This window comes from Parasteatoda tepidariorum, chromosome X2 (assembly GCF_043381705.1).
Source record: "Parasteatoda tepidariorum isolate YZ-2023 chromosome X2, CAS_Ptep_4.0, whole genome shotgun sequence".
NCBI lineage: Eukaryota > Metazoa > Arthropoda > Arachnida > Araneae > Theridiidae > Parasteatoda > Parasteatoda tepidariorum.
In genome coordinates this window covers 40411524-40429785 of record NC_092215.1, presented here as the reverse complement: position 1 = coordinate 40429785, position 18262 = coordinate 40411524, and the positions used below count along the sequence as shown (strand labels likewise).

Below are 18262 nucleotides of genomic sequence, written 5' to 3'. Positions count from 1 at the left end.
AAATTTACCAAGTATATATATATATACAGAGATGCCAACTTGCTCCGGACAGCAAATATCTTTTCAAAGTGGTAGTTTATCAATTGTGATTCGTAGTTTTATCAATTCAATTTAGTAGATTTTTATCCACCACTATTTCTAAAATATTCGTAGGCTTATATAATTCACCACTTGATGGAGCTCAAGTAATTTCATCAACCTTTCTGAAAATAACGTTTACTCATGCTGATACAATTTTGAACAACTCCAAAATCAAACAAACACAGTTTAGAGCAAGCTGCTCAATTTATTTTTGATTCCTTTTTAGTTATTCAAGCAAAGAGCTTGAAACATTCATAAAAGCAACTCCATTGCCTGCTTACCTCATTGCTCAACCAAAACTGCTCAGAAATTCCAGATGAATGGGATAGGGGCCGCTTCGCGTCCCAGGTGCCCAATAAGATCAAAACACTAGGACTAGGAACTCAAGTAATGCTATACCATTTACAAAGAGAGCAAAAATAGTCAAATCTTTGCAAAATTTTCTTTGAAGTTAATTACCGTTTATTTAATTATTTTGGCGTGTACGGAGCAGTTGGCATCTCTGTATATACACTGAAGAGCCAAAAAAACTGGTATACCTGCCTTATATCGTGTAGGGCTCACGCGAGCACGCAGAAGTGCCGCAACACGGCGTGGCATGGATTCGATCAATGTGTGAAGTAGTGCTGGAGATAATTGACACCATGAATCCTGCAGGGCTGTCCATAAACCAGTGGGAGTAACAGGGGGTGGGGATATCTTCTGAACATCACGTTGCGAGGCATCCCAAATATCCCAGCGATGTCGTAGATTTGATGTTTTACCGGCTTTCCGATACTCAAGGTATACTCGTGAAATGGTCGTACGTGAAAATCCAAATTTCATTGCTATCTCGGAGATGCTATGTTCCATCTCCCGTGCGCCGACTATAACACCACGTTCAAACTCACTTAAATCTGTATAACCTGGCATTGTAGCAGAAGTAACCGATCTAAGAACTGTGCTAGACACTCTTTGTCTTATATACGCGTTGCCAATCGCAACGCTGTACTTTGATTGACTTCATTCCCCTTTATTTGCATACTCATGTCTGTACCAGTTTTTTTGGTTCTTCAGTGTATATATTCATTAATTAAAAAAAAATTGACGTATATTTGCTGTCACTTTCTTATTTTTACTAGATACTCTATTAGATGTCTCTTCCGTAAACTCATGATTAACTTCTTGTTACCGTCAGGGGTAACAGGTTACCATATGATAAGCTTCTAGTGACATAGTAAAGTATACCTAAAAAGACTAGCTTAGTGATAAGCATGATAACTTTTCACGTTTTAAAGGGAGGATTTTAAGTTTCTTTGAATCTTTAAACCATTTGAAAGTTTAAAGCTTTGCCATGATATTTTTCATTAACTAAGGTTTACATTGATTTTAACAAACAATTTAACAATTTATTATTATCTATGAACAATTGAAACAATTTTAAAAGATCTGATAATTGTATAGGGAAATTTTTAAGTACTGCCAAAGTTACGTAAATTAAGTTTACCTTAACTGTTACTTCGCTGCAATTTTTATAATTTTAGGGAACTAAAACTTTTTTTTAAAACATCAAATCATCATAAAAATCATAATATAATACTCATTTTTAAAATAATTTTTGAGCATATATTTTACCACACATAATTTCGTCAGTATAATAATTAAGAATTGATTTATACATGCAATTAATAATCTGTATTTGAATTTAACTGTCTTATGCGATTTAATAGTTTGGAGACTTTTAACGTTCTAAAATATTCCAATCTCTAATTTAAATTTACCAAGTATGATTGCCGAACTAAGTAAAAAAAATTGCGCAAGAATAGTTAAGATGTTTTTATGAAATTTCAAAGAGAATGCAATTATTATTCCAAACATATTTTTGATTGCTTAAAAAAGATTTTATTATATTTTAGCGAAAGGTATTCTAAAATATAAAAAGTTTAATTAAAATTAATGTTATTATTAAATATTTAGAACTTATATACGAGGGTTGCTATTTATATTTCTGGCCTAATAATGAAAAAACAAATATGTAGGATCGAAATTGGTTTTATTGATTTTCAAAATATTCTCCATGATGATCAATACACTTTTGCATGCGTTTGAACCAATTTTCAAAGCACTTTTTCCAGTCCGATTGAGGTAACTCCAAAACATGCGTTTTGAATGCATCAACCGCTTCTTCGGGGGTCGAAAATCGTTGTCCACGTAATTTATTTTTGATGTGTGGGAATAAGAAGAAGTCATTGGGTGCCAAATCAGGGCTGTACGGCGGATGACCCATCAGTTCGATCTTTCGCTCCGTCAGAAATGCCTTTGTTTGAGTCGATGTGTGAGAGCTCGCATTGTCATGATGAAGAATGATTCGCCTGTTCTTCTGCTTTTTTCGAATTTCTCCGATGACTTCTGGCAAACAAATGGTCGTGTACCATTCAGAATTGACCGTCCTGCGTTGCTCTAACGCCACTGTTGCCACATGACCGTTAATGCCGAAGAAACAGGCAATCATTTGTTTCGATGTGCTTCTTCCTCGAACAACTTTTGTTGGTTTTGCCTCGTCTTGGAAGACCCATACAGTTGATTGCTGTTTTGTTTCCGGCTCATATGCATAGATCCATGATTCGTCACCTGTGTAGATGTTATACACAGCCTTTGATGTACCTTGAACGTATTTTTCCAACATTTCCTTGCACCAATCGACACGAGCCTTTTTTTGAGCGTTTGTCAGATTATGCGGGATCCAACGCGAACAAATTTTTTTTACGCTCAAATGTTCATGCAATATTTTATTGATGCTAGTCATACTAATGTCCAAAGACGCCTCTATCTCACGGTATGTCACATGACGATCTTGCTTTATCAGTTCACGCACAGCATCGATCTTTTCTGGCACAACAACGGATTTTGGACGACCTGCACGGGATTCGTCCTGGATCGAACATCGACCACGATTAAATTCGTTATACCAATTTTTTACAGTGCTGTAGGATGGCGCTTTATCGCTGAATAAAGAATTAAGTTCATCGAAGCACTCTTGTCTTGACAATCCACGTCGAAAGTTATGAAAAATAATGGCACGAAAATGTTCACGATTCAATTCCATTTTTTGAAAGAGAAGAACTTTTCAATTTACTGTCAACAACATAAATGAAGCTATAACGGTAAATCGTCTGCTGAATTTATGTTTAAAAATAACAAACTTTCGATTAAAATCGTCTGCGGTCGCCTAGCAACACTTACTGTTGCCAAGGCCAGAAATATAAATAGCAACCCTCGTATAATTACTTCAGTCTGAAAATCGGAATCAGAATATTTGATTTATAATTATATATATAATTAATAATAACAATAATTATATATATATACAGTGTTCTTATTTATGCAAAGGATATGTGAAATACTGAATGCCACATATAGAATATTGAATTTAATTTAACTAAATTTCGGGGACTGGTTCGATGGAGATAATAATTAATGTTGGAAGAAATAAGTTCATTTTTATTTTATGAGTAAAAAGTATAGTTTTTCTGCCGAAAAAAACTAACATTTCAAGCTAGAAAAGTCATTCAACCGAGGAAATTAACATTTCAAGTTGTACTAACTCGTTACATACTCAAAAGTATAACCGAATAAAATAGCAACATGTCACAGATGACGTTGACAAAAGTTATTTTCATCGCTCTCAAAATCTCTCTTCCGTTTGAGTAGGGGTAAAGGTTGGTTTTATACTTCCTGATGGGCTTATACGAATCTTGTGTAGAAATAAAATTATCGAGGTTGAAGGTTTGATAGGGCTGACAAATTTCTGTTAAAGAGAAAATACTGGATGTAAAACTATTTCTTTTCTAGTCATTTATTCACTTTTATTTACTTTTATCTAAGTAAGAAACAGTCCGATATCTATATTGTAATTCATAATAGGATCACGCATACTTTTTCCATAGTCTTATAAGATTTAGAAAACGGGTCACAAAATTTGAACAAATATAAATATTTCAATACACACTCTATAACAAAAAAAATTGACGCAGCAAGAAGGAGCTGTCCGATTGAAACGGAAATTTTAGGATATGAAGACAATGTATAGAATAGTAAATGAATAAAATTTCAGTACAATTGAATAATTTATTGCAGAATTACAGTAACAAGTTCAATAAGGTGTTGACCCGCCTCTAGCCTGGATACAAGCTGCCACACGTGGTGGCATAGACCGATATAGCTCCCGGATGGTCTCTTGCGATATTTCCTGCCAAATTCGATCTAATTGTCGAACGAGGTCATCTACATTCCGTGCCAGATGCAATCGCCTTCCCATCATATCCCAGACATGCTCGATGGGAGAGAGATCTGGTGATCTGGCAGGCCAAGGAGGAGTTTGACAAGCTTGCAGACAGATCATAGCAACGCGTGCCGTTTGTGGTCTGGCATTACCCTGCTGAAAAACCAGCTCAGGGAGCTGCAAAATGAGCGGTAGAAAAACGGGTCTTAGGATGTCGTCGACGTACCGTTGTGCAATAAGCGTACCTCTAATGACAACCAAAGGGGTCCGGCTGTCTAAGGAAATGGCACCCCAGACCATAATGCCTTGTTGAGGGCCGGTGTGGCGTGCAATAGTGAAGGCAGGATCGCCCCTCTGCCCTGTGCGTCTCCAAACACGTCTTTGATGATCGTCAGGACACAGTTGGAAGCGGGATTCGTCGCTAAAGACTATACGTCCCCAGTCGGCATTATTCCAGCCTGATGGAGCCAAAACATTCATGCATACGAAATTTCAAAGCAATCGGATGATTGCTTCTTGGTGCTTCGATTTGTTTGTTATAGAGTGTATTTGTTATCACATATTATCTTTAAAGGAAAGCAATCATACAACATTTAATTTGTAAAATCTCTAAAAAAAGTATCTTGAAATTAAGATCTTTCTTCTAACTCTCTAGCTTTTTTTGTCTCTTCTAATTTTTTAAATTCAAAGCTTGCTTTTCAGGAGTAAATGTAAAAAAAAAAGTAAATAGATTATCAGTTTTTTAAGAAACTCTAAAGATGGCAAGCACGAGATCACTTATTGACGAAAACAATATTTAAGTGCCTTAACAAAAAATATTTATTTGACTCAGCGTAATTCTTTTTTGCAAAATAAGTGCGATATTAACACGTTCACGCCGGGAAAAGTGAAAATACTGGTACGGGAAAAGAGAAAATACTGGTAGAAGAACTATTTCAATATTAGATAATATTTAGGAGGAGTTAATCTATTCTCAACAATATTAATTCACTGTAAGAAATTTTATCACGGCGAAGAAGCAATTCAATATAAAAATTGCATCCGTTAAAAACAATTGGTAGTTATGGATTTTTATTATTCCTGGAAAAAAACTAAAAAATGAAATTTATTTGCTACCAATTTTAACTCCGGTGCGTCGCCAAGATGAGAAAATCTAGCCTGACCAACGCCTCCTATAACTGAAAGCCTCCACACGGTTTTTTATAGGTAGTCCGGTCAGACCACTGTGATGGATATTCACTTTCCGAACGAGTCACTTAATACAAAATCTAGTTAGAATAAAAAAGTGATAGCAAATATATGACTAAAAATTTGTTTTATTTATGAATATTATTGGTTTGATTTATTCACTTGTCAACCACTACAGATTCAATTCTCAAATATATATGATGAATTTCTCTCAATTACTTTTACAAACCGTTTTGGGTCCTTGCGCACAACTGGTTCACTTTTCAAATAATCTGCGCGGACTACTTATAAAAGACCGTGTGGAGGCTTTTTGATGTAGGAGGTGTTGGCCTGACCCACCGGTGGGTCACCCCGGCGTGAACGTGTTAAAACTGTTTGCTAAAAACTATCGCGATACTAATATGCAATACACACTCATTGACTGAGACAATTATTAAGTGCCTAAACAAAAGGATTTAATTTGATTCAGCATATTTCGTGTTCGTAAAGTAAGATTGATATTAAAACTGTATACTAAAAACTAACACAATTTTAATATTCTACTTATTACAAATAAAACACTTTACATCAATTCATCAGGTTCTTGTCTAACTATTTTACATTCCAGTTTTGCTCCTGATCTATTACACCAGGACAAATAAAACACTTCTAATCATAATGAAAAATAAAAAAAAGAGCATATTTTTTTAAGAAAAACTCTTAAGAGGGCAACCATAAAGTCAATTATTAACCGAAACAATTATTAAGTGCTTCAACAAAGAGAAATTAATTACTTCAGCGTAATTCATTTTCGTAAAATAAGTATGATATTAAAACTGTTTATTAAAAATTATCACAATACTAACTTATTACGAATAAAATAGTTCACATCAAATCATCAGGTTCTTATTTAACTATTTTACTTTCCGATTTTGCTCTTAATCTATTAGAAGAAGATAAATAAAACAATTCTAATCTTTATTAAAAAAAAGAGTATCATTTTTTAAAAAAAAAACCCCTCTAAAGATGGCAAGTATGAGGTCACTTATTGACCGAAACAATTATTAAGTGCTTCAACAAAGAGCAATTAATTACTTCAGCGTAATTCATTTTCGTGAAATAAGTATGATATTAAAACTGTTTATTAAAAATTATCACAATACTAACTTATTACAAATAAAATAGTTCACATCAAATCATCAGGTTCTTATCTAACTATTTTACTTTCCGATGTTGCTCTTAATCTATTACAAGAAGATAAATAAAACTCTTCTAATCTTTATTAAAAAAAGAGTATCATTTTTTTTAAAAAACCTCTGAAGATGGCAAGTATGAGGTCACTTATTGACCGAAACAATTATTAAGTGCCTTAACAAAAAGCATTTATTTGATTCAACGTAAAGCTTTTACCATTCTAAATGCTTCTTTTTTCGTTACTAATTAACCACTGCTGACTGTCTCTACTAATTGGTCGCCAAAAGGAAAACGAGTATTAGAGTTTTTACTCAAGGGTAAGAAAAAGGAAATAGCATTTGAAGAAGTCCTACGTGGGTTAAGAATCCTGAGAAGCACGCACTTCAAGAAGAGAATACAAAGAAAAGATTTTCTCTTTTATATTGTTTTATCAATGATAAGTTTTTTAGACATTTTAATGAACTTAAAAATGAAATATAAAGGAATAATTTTCAGTTATTTAACTGAACATATATCTCTATTTTTTAAAAAAAAGTTTTTAGATTATTTTTTTTATTTTATTACAATCTATTAACTGCTAATTTACCTACGACATTTTTTTTCATTTTTTGTTTGCTATCAAGAATAGAAAGCAAAATTAATTTATTACTGAACTATGGTCTGTTTCTGTATCACCGAAGAAAAAAACTTGTGATGGAGCTATTTTGTTTCTACATTTTCTTGTGGGAAGATAAACTATCTTAAAGTATAAATTTTTACGTGATTGTACTATACGTTTTTACTTGCGTGGTTTGTTAAAAAATTAATATCTGTAATAAATGTTAATAATTCATGGTAGTGATGACTATATTACTCATTCCATACCTGCCAGCTCTTTCACATTATGTGGGAGATTTCGCATTTATTTTGAAGGTTGAAGTAAAATTTCTGCATTCATACTTGATTCTTGTTTATATTCATAATCAATTCTTGTTCACATTCATACTTGATTCCTGTTTACATTCATACTTGATTCCTGTTTACATTCGTACTTGATTCCTGTTTACATTCATAATCAATTCCTGTTTACATTCATAATCAATTCCTGTTTGCATTCATACTTGATTCTTGTTTACATTACTGAAACGATAAAGATATTACATGTGCTGTAGTAAATGATTTGTGAAAATGTCACCAAAGATATTCAAAGTTTCCACCATTGGTAGCGATGCATGAGTTACGACCATAGACTGGGGGACTAGCTCAAATACACTTGAATTTTGTTGGATATCCATAGCATCACAGATGATTCTTGCAACTAAATCCAGATGCTGCGCACGCAATACTTTTCAGCGCACCCTAATGAGAGAAATTCATGCTTCTTAAATCAAGAGAGCGTGGTGGCCAGGGAATTGTTCTACCACGCCTAATCCATCTTCTGAATAACACCACCTAGTGGCGAATGATGACATTTTCGAGCTTGGGTTGCTATGCAAATCTGAATCCTTGCGTTGTTTCCTACCTTCCGTTAAAGTTTGGTCCAATAATCCTGGGACACCCTGTATAGCAGTCCTGTTAGTTATCTTATTGTGTAAGTGTTGACTAAATGTGAAATAAAAGTCCTCTGTCAATCTAACTTTTCCTTACAATTAGCAAAACGCTTTTTTGAGGAGTGCAATAGTTGTCAGGTATGCATTCTTTAAATAATCAAGAACTGAAAAGGTTTTACTACTAATTTTTTCAACATTCTGCGGAAGTTACAGCTCTGAAATCTAAGACTCTCGCATGAAAATCTAAGAATTTGGAAGATTGTTAAGGAGTTTTGAGAGCCTCTCTCGAAACATTGCTTCCAATGATGTGTAAGAGATTTTATGAATATTGAAGTGTTGTAGAGATGGTATTGGTAATGAACATTGTTATTTACGCCGAACCGATAACGTCCTTCAACACGAGAATTAAACCTTCTTTTTTAAATATCAATTTAATATTAAGAATGAAGAGCAGCTTACGTGCCTGAAAGCAGATTCAGGGATCGAATTTTCAGCTTTATTGATTTATCAAAATTTTGTGATGCTTAAAGTACATTAGGTGGCGACCCAATCATGATATTTGTGAAAAATTGACATAAACCATTTTTCGTCCTTGATCTTTTAATTATTATACGTTAGGATTCAATAACGTTTATGTTGTTAAATCACATAAATATTAATTTCCGTGGGTAATATTTGTGCCATGGATAATGAAGTTTTCATTTTATCTGAAAGCGTCATTATGTCATATAGATATCATTTGCGATCATTGACTCGAAAGTTTTCCATCTTCATATTTAATAAGATTCTGGATAAAATTAGATAGAAGTTGTTACTACGAATCTCTATGGGTGTGAAAAAAATGAAATTTCCGCTGATAATATTGGAGCCAGATACTTAAAAATTGACATGCAATCATTAATGCCAAAATGAGCTGCTAGTGATACAGACAATAAGCATTATTATTAATATGATCATTTTTAAGACATTAAATTTATTATTATTTAATTTTTATAAGACTTCTTTGAACTTATGGTTATCAATTACTTCCTTTTAATATTTTACTTGACAATTAACTATCTTGTCAAGTATAAAGGAAGTGTAAGACTTCCGTTCAAGAAAAATAGGATTGATTTAGACTGAGAAACCGTGATTTGGAAAGAAGGTTCATCATTTTAAAGTCAATTTCCTCTTTAATATCAAATTAAACTGATTTTATTTTATAACGATCGTTGAACAGCCGACCAAATTTTTGGGTTTACGACTACTAATGTATAACTCCGTAAGCTTGTGATTTTGAACACAATCCAGAAGACAAGGAAACTCCTGGATCAAGTATTGGGAGAAATTTGCCTTTGTGGGGGATCTTTTGATGGAACTGACCCGTATTTGAGTTACATGGGGAGAAAAACCACGAAAACCTCCTACGGTTAGCTTGGCGTCAAGGTCCTAGCTTTACCCATGATCCGTCTACAACTGAGGATGTTTTACGTCAGCACTGTGGTCGGGGAGAACCAGGTGCGGAATTTGTATCGACCAATCATCGCTGGGTTTCGAAACCGGTTCACCTCATTGGAAGGCGAATGCTCTATCCCCTGAGCCACCACGGCTCAATAAAATCTATTTTATTTTATTTTATCCGTCGTTGAACAGCCGACCCAATTTTGTTTTTACGACTACTAATGTTCAACTCCGTAGCCTTGCAATTTTGAACCAATCCAGAAGACAAGGGAACTCCTGGATCAGTACCCTCAAAGGTATTGATTTGTTATGGGAACGGGGAGGACTTTGCGACTCGACAGATTTAACGTGCATCAGTTACCATTTACTGCAAGGAGAGTCTTCGGCTGGCGGGAATCGAACCCACAAACTCTTGGGCGCGTAATAGTTCAGGATAACTTAGCGTTACCGAAGCTCTCATTTGATGAACCATGTTGATTGCAACTGAGAAACAAAAACGAATTTCGGATTTGTCTTCCAACTAATTACTATCCAGAAATAAAATAACTTTGCAAAAAGCGGAACTTGGTTTAATTATATGTTTACCAGTGATGGTCAGTACTAAATCTAAATACAAGGCCCACTCGAATCGCAAAAATATCACGCGTCTTGCGAGTCACAATTTATCGATTTCTGAACTTAGCGAAAAAAGGAAATCTGAATATGAAAAACACCCATATGAAAATAAAAGGTAGCCCACATCTGTTTTCGGTTCCATACTTCTTGTGTTTTCAAAAAGCACTAAGCTTCTGCCTTCAAATCCAAATACAAGCATTTATATTCAAATTATATTCAGTGGTAGGCAGAAATATTTTATTTCTTCAAAAGAAACCATATTAGCAGGGTACCCACAGGCGACTAAAAATGCGAGAATCGCTGATTAACAAAATTGAAGATTTTATTTAAGAAATTAAAATTAGCAACTTTTCATAGCTTATTTGTATCAGTTTATTATTAAAAACAGAATGTAAAAAATGTTTGTATTTGAATAATATGAATGTAAATCATAGTGGTAGATACGATTAAATAATTGAGGAGATAATAAATAAATAAAAGTGAATTGAGTTTCTACCTTATTTTACGTGAATAGTCGTCCTATATCAATGAAATATTTGTGCTAAAACTTTTCTCAGCTTTGAAAATAGAACTGTCTTTTTTAATGACCGCTTTGCACATAAAAGCTAATAATAAAACGTGAATGAAAAGGCATGTAAATAATATATTAATATTAGACTAAAAAAATTAGATCACCTAATTACCTTGAATCGATTAAACACTGGCAATCATTTTACGTTTAGATTTAAGTATATTCGTTATTATATTTTTTTATGGAAGTAGTTTAAAAAATGAACATAATTTTTCGTAAAGGAATTTTATAAATACTCTTTTCCCTATATTATTTCCCAAATGCCAAGATAGCATTGTTAATGAATATCTTATCAGATTTTAACTTTAATTTGCTTTAACACACAATGTTACAAACTAAGATTTTTGTAAAAGTCATTAATGTAATGAATACGAACAACTGTAACGCTCCTTTTATATCGATTTTTTAAAATGTTAAAGGGAAAGGATGTACGTTACGAATGATAAAACTCATGATTCTTTCGAATAGTTAACGAATTTAAACGTAAAAGAGCAAAGTAATCGAGTAAAGATCTTTGAATTCTTCTTTTGTTTGTTTTTGTGTATCACCTTTACCCTTTATGCTAATCAAATGTAAACATTTACGTTTCTAAAGTATTAAGAGAGAATTTGAAAATTAAAACAGGGTTCGAATAATCTATTTTAAGAATCTTTTCTTTTTACTATTAATGATAAGTAAACGCTCAAAGACACACATAATTAAACTTGAAACTGACAATGCAATTTTAAATGCTTTGTTTTGCATTAAAATAATGTAAGAACAACCTTGTAAGATCTTGCTGATCTAAGTAAGACAAAATATAAATGATGTTATCTCGGATTAAGAGCAAAAAATTCGCTCTATCTTGAATAAGTAAACGCCTAAAAATTCAAAATTCTGGGTTGCCACTGTTGTCTAAAAATGCTAAAGTCTTAACTAATAAAATTTATAATTTATCAATAAAATTTATTAATATAATTATAAAATTTATTGTAATAAATAAATTTAAATATAATTTTAAATTTATTAATGTAATGAGTATAATAATAATTAATTATTAATTAAAAATAAATAATGAAAAAATTATTAATAAAAATGTATTAGTATAGTGAATAAGCTAATTTAAGAGTGATAAAATTTATTAATATAATGAAATTAGGAATAGTCATTTATATAATTAATACGAACACTTTCACGAATTTTTAAAATGCTAAAGGTTGTATGTTATGAATGAAGAGATTCTTGATTCTTTTTGATAGTTAACGAATTTAAACGTAAACGAGAAAAATTAATCGAGTAAAGATCTTGGAATTGGTCTTTTGTAGAAACTCAATTCATCTTTATTTACTTAGTTATTTAATCGTAACTACCACCAGAACTTTCATTATATTATTCATATTTAAAGAGAAAACATTCTTTGCATTACCCTGAACTCTTTTCATTATTCTTTGCATTAACTTTCAATTATAAATTGAAAGAAACATGTTTTAAAAAGGTAATAATTTTAATCTGGTTCAAAAAAAATTTGTAATTATTAATCACCGCTTTTTACATTTTTAGTTGCCTGTGCTGGGATGCAACAAATGACTAGAAATGTAAAAAAGTGGAATGAATTCAAGTCATATTTAATTATTTATTATTCCTTTTATTATTTAATTCTAACGACCACTATGGCTTACATTTAAAATATTAAATTTTTAAGACAGCGGCAGTCCTTTCTTTCATTTTCAATAGTGAACTAAAAAATGCTATGAAAAGTTGCTAATTTGAATCTCTTATACAAAAAATTTTGAATTTTATTAGTCACCACTTTTCTCATTTTTTATCGCCCGCGGCAACACTGCCTGTGGCATCTCAGTACTTAGTTCCAGTTTTGAGTCTCTGAAAGTAAAAGCGAACCTAACAAATTTTTTTAATCTACCAGTTTAAGGAATATTTTGAAGAAAGCGAAGCAGTTGCCATCCCCGAAATTTCTGAGTTTATGTCTTGAGTATTTATGTTTTGGATAAATTAAAATTAAGGCGATAAGACAAGTCGGGGAAAATAACAATAAGAGAAAAGACAAGATAACTCTGTTAAAATTATAATTTACTAATCCTATTTAACCCCTTGATATACGAAGACGTCTGGGAGACGTCATTTATTTCTTATGTCGAAACAATAATTGACGTATCTCAGACGTCTTCAACACAAAGATGCCAACTTGCTCCGGACATCAAAAAAACATTTTAAAGTGGTAGTTTGTCAATTGTGTTTATTGGTATAATAAATTCAATTTAGTAGATTTTAATCCTCCCTATTTCTAAATAATTCGTAGGCTTATATAATTCACCACTTTATAGCAGTTATGTCATGCTATACCTTTTAAAAAACAAGCAAAAAGAGTCAAATTTTTGAAAAATTTAGTTTATAGTTATTTACCTTTCTTTTTAATTATTTTGGCGTGTCTGTCAACATTCCGTTGAAAGTTGTTGTTTACAGTGAATCAAAGATCATTTCTATATCATGAAATGACATGTCAAGGGGTTAAATACAGCAAAAAATCTTGAACGCCCTGAACCTAACCATATTATTTGAAAAGTGAGACTACAGCCTCCTACATAAGAAAGCATCCTCACGGTATTTAATAAGTAGTCTGCGCAGGCTATTTAACACGTTCACGCCGGGGTGACCCAACGGTGGGTCACGCTAGATTGTCTCATCGGGCGGCGCACCGGAGTAAAAACTGGTAACAAATAAATTCCATTTTTTAGTTTTTTTTTCCGGGAATAATAAAAATCCATAACTACCCCTTGTTTTTAACGGATGCAATTTTTATATTGAATTGCTTTTTCACCGTGTTAAATTTCCTACTACAATGTTTGCAAATATATGTATTTTTCCTTACTGTATTTAATTTAAAGATGAGTGGGATAGGTGTCTAGTTTATTTAAATAAAGAAGAGGTAAATTTCCTCACAGAGAATTGTTGTTGTTGAGAATAGATTAACTCCTCCCGAATATTATCTAACATTGAAATAGTTCTTCTACCAGTATTTTCTCTTTTCCGCCCCGCTTTCATTCGCAACACCCGGATCGAACGTGTTAAAAAGTGAACCAGTTGTGCGCATAAACCCAAATTTCATTTTCGTCCGTTCGCTGTAGTGGAACTGGGCGTCTGAGGCCTTGCGGCCCTTTTCCCGTTCATCCTGAAATTAGACTTAGAAATATACATGACAAAAATAAAGTTTGGGGAGCAAAATGGAGTTATTGAGAGAGAAAAAATGGCACTTTCCCACTATTCGGTAATAACAAAACTACAAGTAATAAAAAAGTACATGAAAAAAGGTAAAATTAAAGTACAATGGGAAAATAAACACTAATGAATATTTACAGTATTTACAAAAATTTTATTTTAAAAGAGTTAAATTTATCATATCTATTTGAGAATTGAATCTGTAGTGGTTTGCAAGTAAATAAGACAAACCAATAATATTCATAAATTAAAAAATTTCTTGACATATATTTGCCTAAGAATGATGAATTAAGGGAAAGGAAGTGGCAACTGACTCGTGCGCTCCACTACCGAGTTTATTTATGTGCTTCTTCATAATATTTAGCGTTATCAACATATATTATTTAACTTGAGGCTTTAACCAACTAGCATTAATTAAATCCAGTTTTATGTGGTTAAAATGGACACATGGGAAATTTCTTGAGTTTCAACCGACTAGAATTGGTTATCTTTACTTTAACGCGTCAAACCTGGGTTTATCTTTAAATCTTGCTTTATTCGTAACATATATACTTCATACACATTTTTAACTTCTCAAATATTTCTTACAGGCATACAGAAATGTAAATTTTGGGAGAGATTCTTCTCAATCTATTGGAAAATATTCCTATGACAGTGGTTTATGGCTAGGCCCTGGTCCTGAACCTGCTTTTACAGTACCAGACGCTCCTTATTACAGACCTCCTACAGTAGAACAGATAGCTAGGACACCAAGACCAGTTACTGCGGTGGTAAGAAAAATTTAACTACCCAAAATTTAATGAAATTTGAACGAAAATTTGAGCATCGATGAATGAGATAAAAGAAATAAAATTCAATAACCAGGAGTTTTTAATTTAAAGAGCTAAAAGCTTTCATGGCGTGGCGTGTTGCTCTATGAATATGTTGTTTTATGTTTAATATTAACTCATCATGTTAGGCAACATTGTTTCATTTTACTAAAATATTCTTTTTTCAAAAAATAGAAACAGGTAACCTTTTTTTAGTACTTAATTTGCTAAGATGTTCGTGTGCACTGTATTAATGCAGATGACTTTTTAAGATCGGAAATATTTCAACTGTAGTCTTCAATTTTTTAAATTGAGATTTCTTTTCAGAAATTGAACTATTATAGTATAAAAAACTCACTCTGCTTATGTAGTATAAATATTCTACACTCTTTTCATAAACACAGTTCTCTGAAAAAATTCTGTTGTAACGCTCCAGCAAATGAATAAAAGTAATGACAATTCAATCTTTTTAACTAACACTTTAATTTTGAAAAAAACATATCAACATCTCAGAAGAAGCAAATGTTGTTAATATTCACGCAAATTCAGCGATGCCAACTGCTGTGGTTTTGACAAAAAGTTTTAAAAGATAGTAAAAAAACACGTTCTAAAATGTGCAGATTTTCGATTAATTTTGGTAACTTTTCAGATGCATACCTGCCAACTTTTCCGGTTTTTCCGGAAGATTTTTTTTTCATATTTAAAGTGCTAGCAAAATTCATGTTATTTCACTAAACTTTTTGAATTATATTAATAATTATAAATGAGTTTGACCACCACTACATATAAATAATTACAACAGATATATAAAACGCATATTAGTCCTCTCGTTAGCGAATTTCAACCTGGTTAAAACATAAATATCTTTTTGAGTAAAACTGTTTTTCGGTAATTGTTTTACTACCACTTGGAAAATCCATTCTCGAAAAGAATGAATGTTGGCAGGTATGTAGATGGTTCAATATAACTATGTGGGTTAAGCGGTTAACTGTTATTTTGCCACAAATTTATGCTTTGTGGGGAGTTATGATTTGCAGGTTGGCATCTATGTATCTAATCAGTGACAATTTTTGAGAATTTTAAATTTTACATTAAATATTGTTCATTTATTTTCTCGCAATTATTGTTCTTCTCTTTTCAGAGAACAAGATTAAAAAGAAATTGGGATGTGGATGAAAGAGCTCTGAGTACGATACCAGACGATCATCCAAGACAAAACTCAGAGGAAAGAAATTATAGGCACTGACACTTGATCTATAATGTGTAAAAAAGAATTTGATGTGTAAAATGTTTTAAGATTTGATGTGTAAAAAGTTTTAAGATTTTAAAGCAAACATTTTCAAGAGAATGAATTTATGAACACTATCATTTTTTTTACATTTTATTCACTTATGAAAAATTTTGAAAATAAAGCAGCAATTCCTTTCTGTCCATTTTTTTTCACTCTGTAATCCTTTAAATGTGATTTCAATCTTGAAAATAGTATAAAATTGATTAATAAATTAATTGATTTATCTATCATTTGATTGATCACTCAATCAAATTATAAGGAGGCTATGAATAATGCAAAGGTGATAGAAGCTCAATAGTGAGAAATCTGCTGAACCAGACTAAATCTATACTTTTTGTAAATAGAACAGACGTCTAAATGTTACGCAATTTTCTCACTCTCTACACTTTACGAATACTGATGTTCAACTCCATAGCCGTGTATTTTTGATTCCCAAGAAGACAAGGAAACTTCTGGATCAATTAATGGGAGAAATTCGCCTTCGTGGAGAACCTTTTAACGAAACTAACCAGCATTTGCGTTACATAGAGAGGAAAACTACGAATGCCTCCCACAGTTAGCCAGACGGCAAGCTGACCATGACAAATGATGCGTCAATCACTGAGGATATCTTACGTCAACACTCGGTGCAAGCCAGGTACGGAATTCGTATCGACGAGCCATCTCTGGAATTAGAACCCGGTTCGCCTCATTGGAAGCCGGGCGCTCTACCTCTTGAGCCACCACGGCTAAAAATGCTTGTTTAAAAAAATAGACATAGTCAGAAATACATGTTTAACCCTTTCAAGAGTGATTTTCAATTTTATGGAGAAAGTTATTTTTTGGCAGAATGCTGTTCTTCTTCACCATTAATAATATATTTCAAAAAAGTTTTTTTTAAAAAAATTAGACTTTATTTTGCAGATAGGCCTTGGGACATTGATGTCCGATTAGTTTTTTTCCAATTGGACATATGTTGTCCTACCAGTATCCAAGGGTTACAGGCGGTAATAAAATGATAAACTTTCAAAATCATGCAAATTATGATTTAAAACAACGTAAAAGGGTACAAATAATATTTATACTATGACAATAAATTTCCTTAGTATTATTTCAATTTCCCTTTATGTGAATTTTACTTTTTGCTTATTTCGCTATAGCTCGAGAACATTTTTAGCAGATTGAAAAAGTTTTGCACACAATTCTAAAATTCGTTTTTCCAAACGTAATTTCATGCAAAAAAAGAAATAATAATAATTTTTCGTCAATATTTTTTAATTATTTTACTTAAAAGAATTATTTTAAACTGAAAAAAGTTATTTTAAATTGTTAGGTATGAAATTTTTTGCATAATTTTAAGGAATATGATTTTACATGGCAAAATACAAAATTTGAGAAAAAATCTAATGACTACTTCCTGAGAAATTAAATTTTAAAAAAGTCAGCTATTTAAAATTCGATTTCTCAGGAATAATTTGATCGATTGTGCTCAAATTTTATATTTTGCCATCTGAAATTGTATTCTTTAAAATGATACAAAGTTACAATTCATTAAAAAAATTAAAAAAAAAATTAATTCCTTGCAATTTAAAATTTCTTCGAAGATTATTGAATAAAAGAAAATGATAAATAATAAATTATTTTTGCATGGAAATATTTTTGGAAAAACGAATTCTGTAATTGTGTGCAAAATTTTTTTAATTAGCTTAAAAAGTTTTTGAGATATAGCTAAATACGCAAAAAGTAAAAATTACATTAAGGGGTCCAAACTTTGGTTTGATTGGTCAGAAGAACGGACCTCTCCAGACTAGACAATTAAGACCATGTTTCCAAGATTGCGACTACCCCCCATATCTTAGGGGTCAGAAATCCAATTCCGGCGAAAAAAGAGTATTTTTATTCAGAGAAAGAACGTTTTTGTGTCTAATTTCGTAACTTAGAACATCATTTGCACTTATTAACAAGGATATTTGAGGTTACCCCCTCAAACTATAAGCGTCTTAAAACGTGAAAATCTGATGATTTGACCAAAAGTTATTCAGGATGGTCTGTTTTTTTCCCCACTGTACATTTAATAGCATTCTCTTATGAGAATTATTTCTTTTTAAGTTA

General features: G+C 32.0%; 1 protein-coding gene across 1 annotated transcript in view; it reads left to right on the top strand.

The window, feature by feature from the left end:
* Positions 1-16311, top strand: part of LOC107455913 (uncharacterized) — a 75215-nt gene extending 58904 nt beyond the window's left edge. Inside the window, exons 5-6 of the mRNA XM_071188249.1 lie at positions 14662-14841; positions 16022-16311. Of these exons, the coding sequence (XP_071044350.1) occupies positions 14662-14841; positions 16022-16126 (285 nt within the window). The 3' untranslated portion in view covers positions 16127-16311. The remainder of the gene's footprint in view (positions 1-14661; positions 14842-16021) is intronic.
* Positions 16312-18262: the final 1951 nt, after the last annotated feature.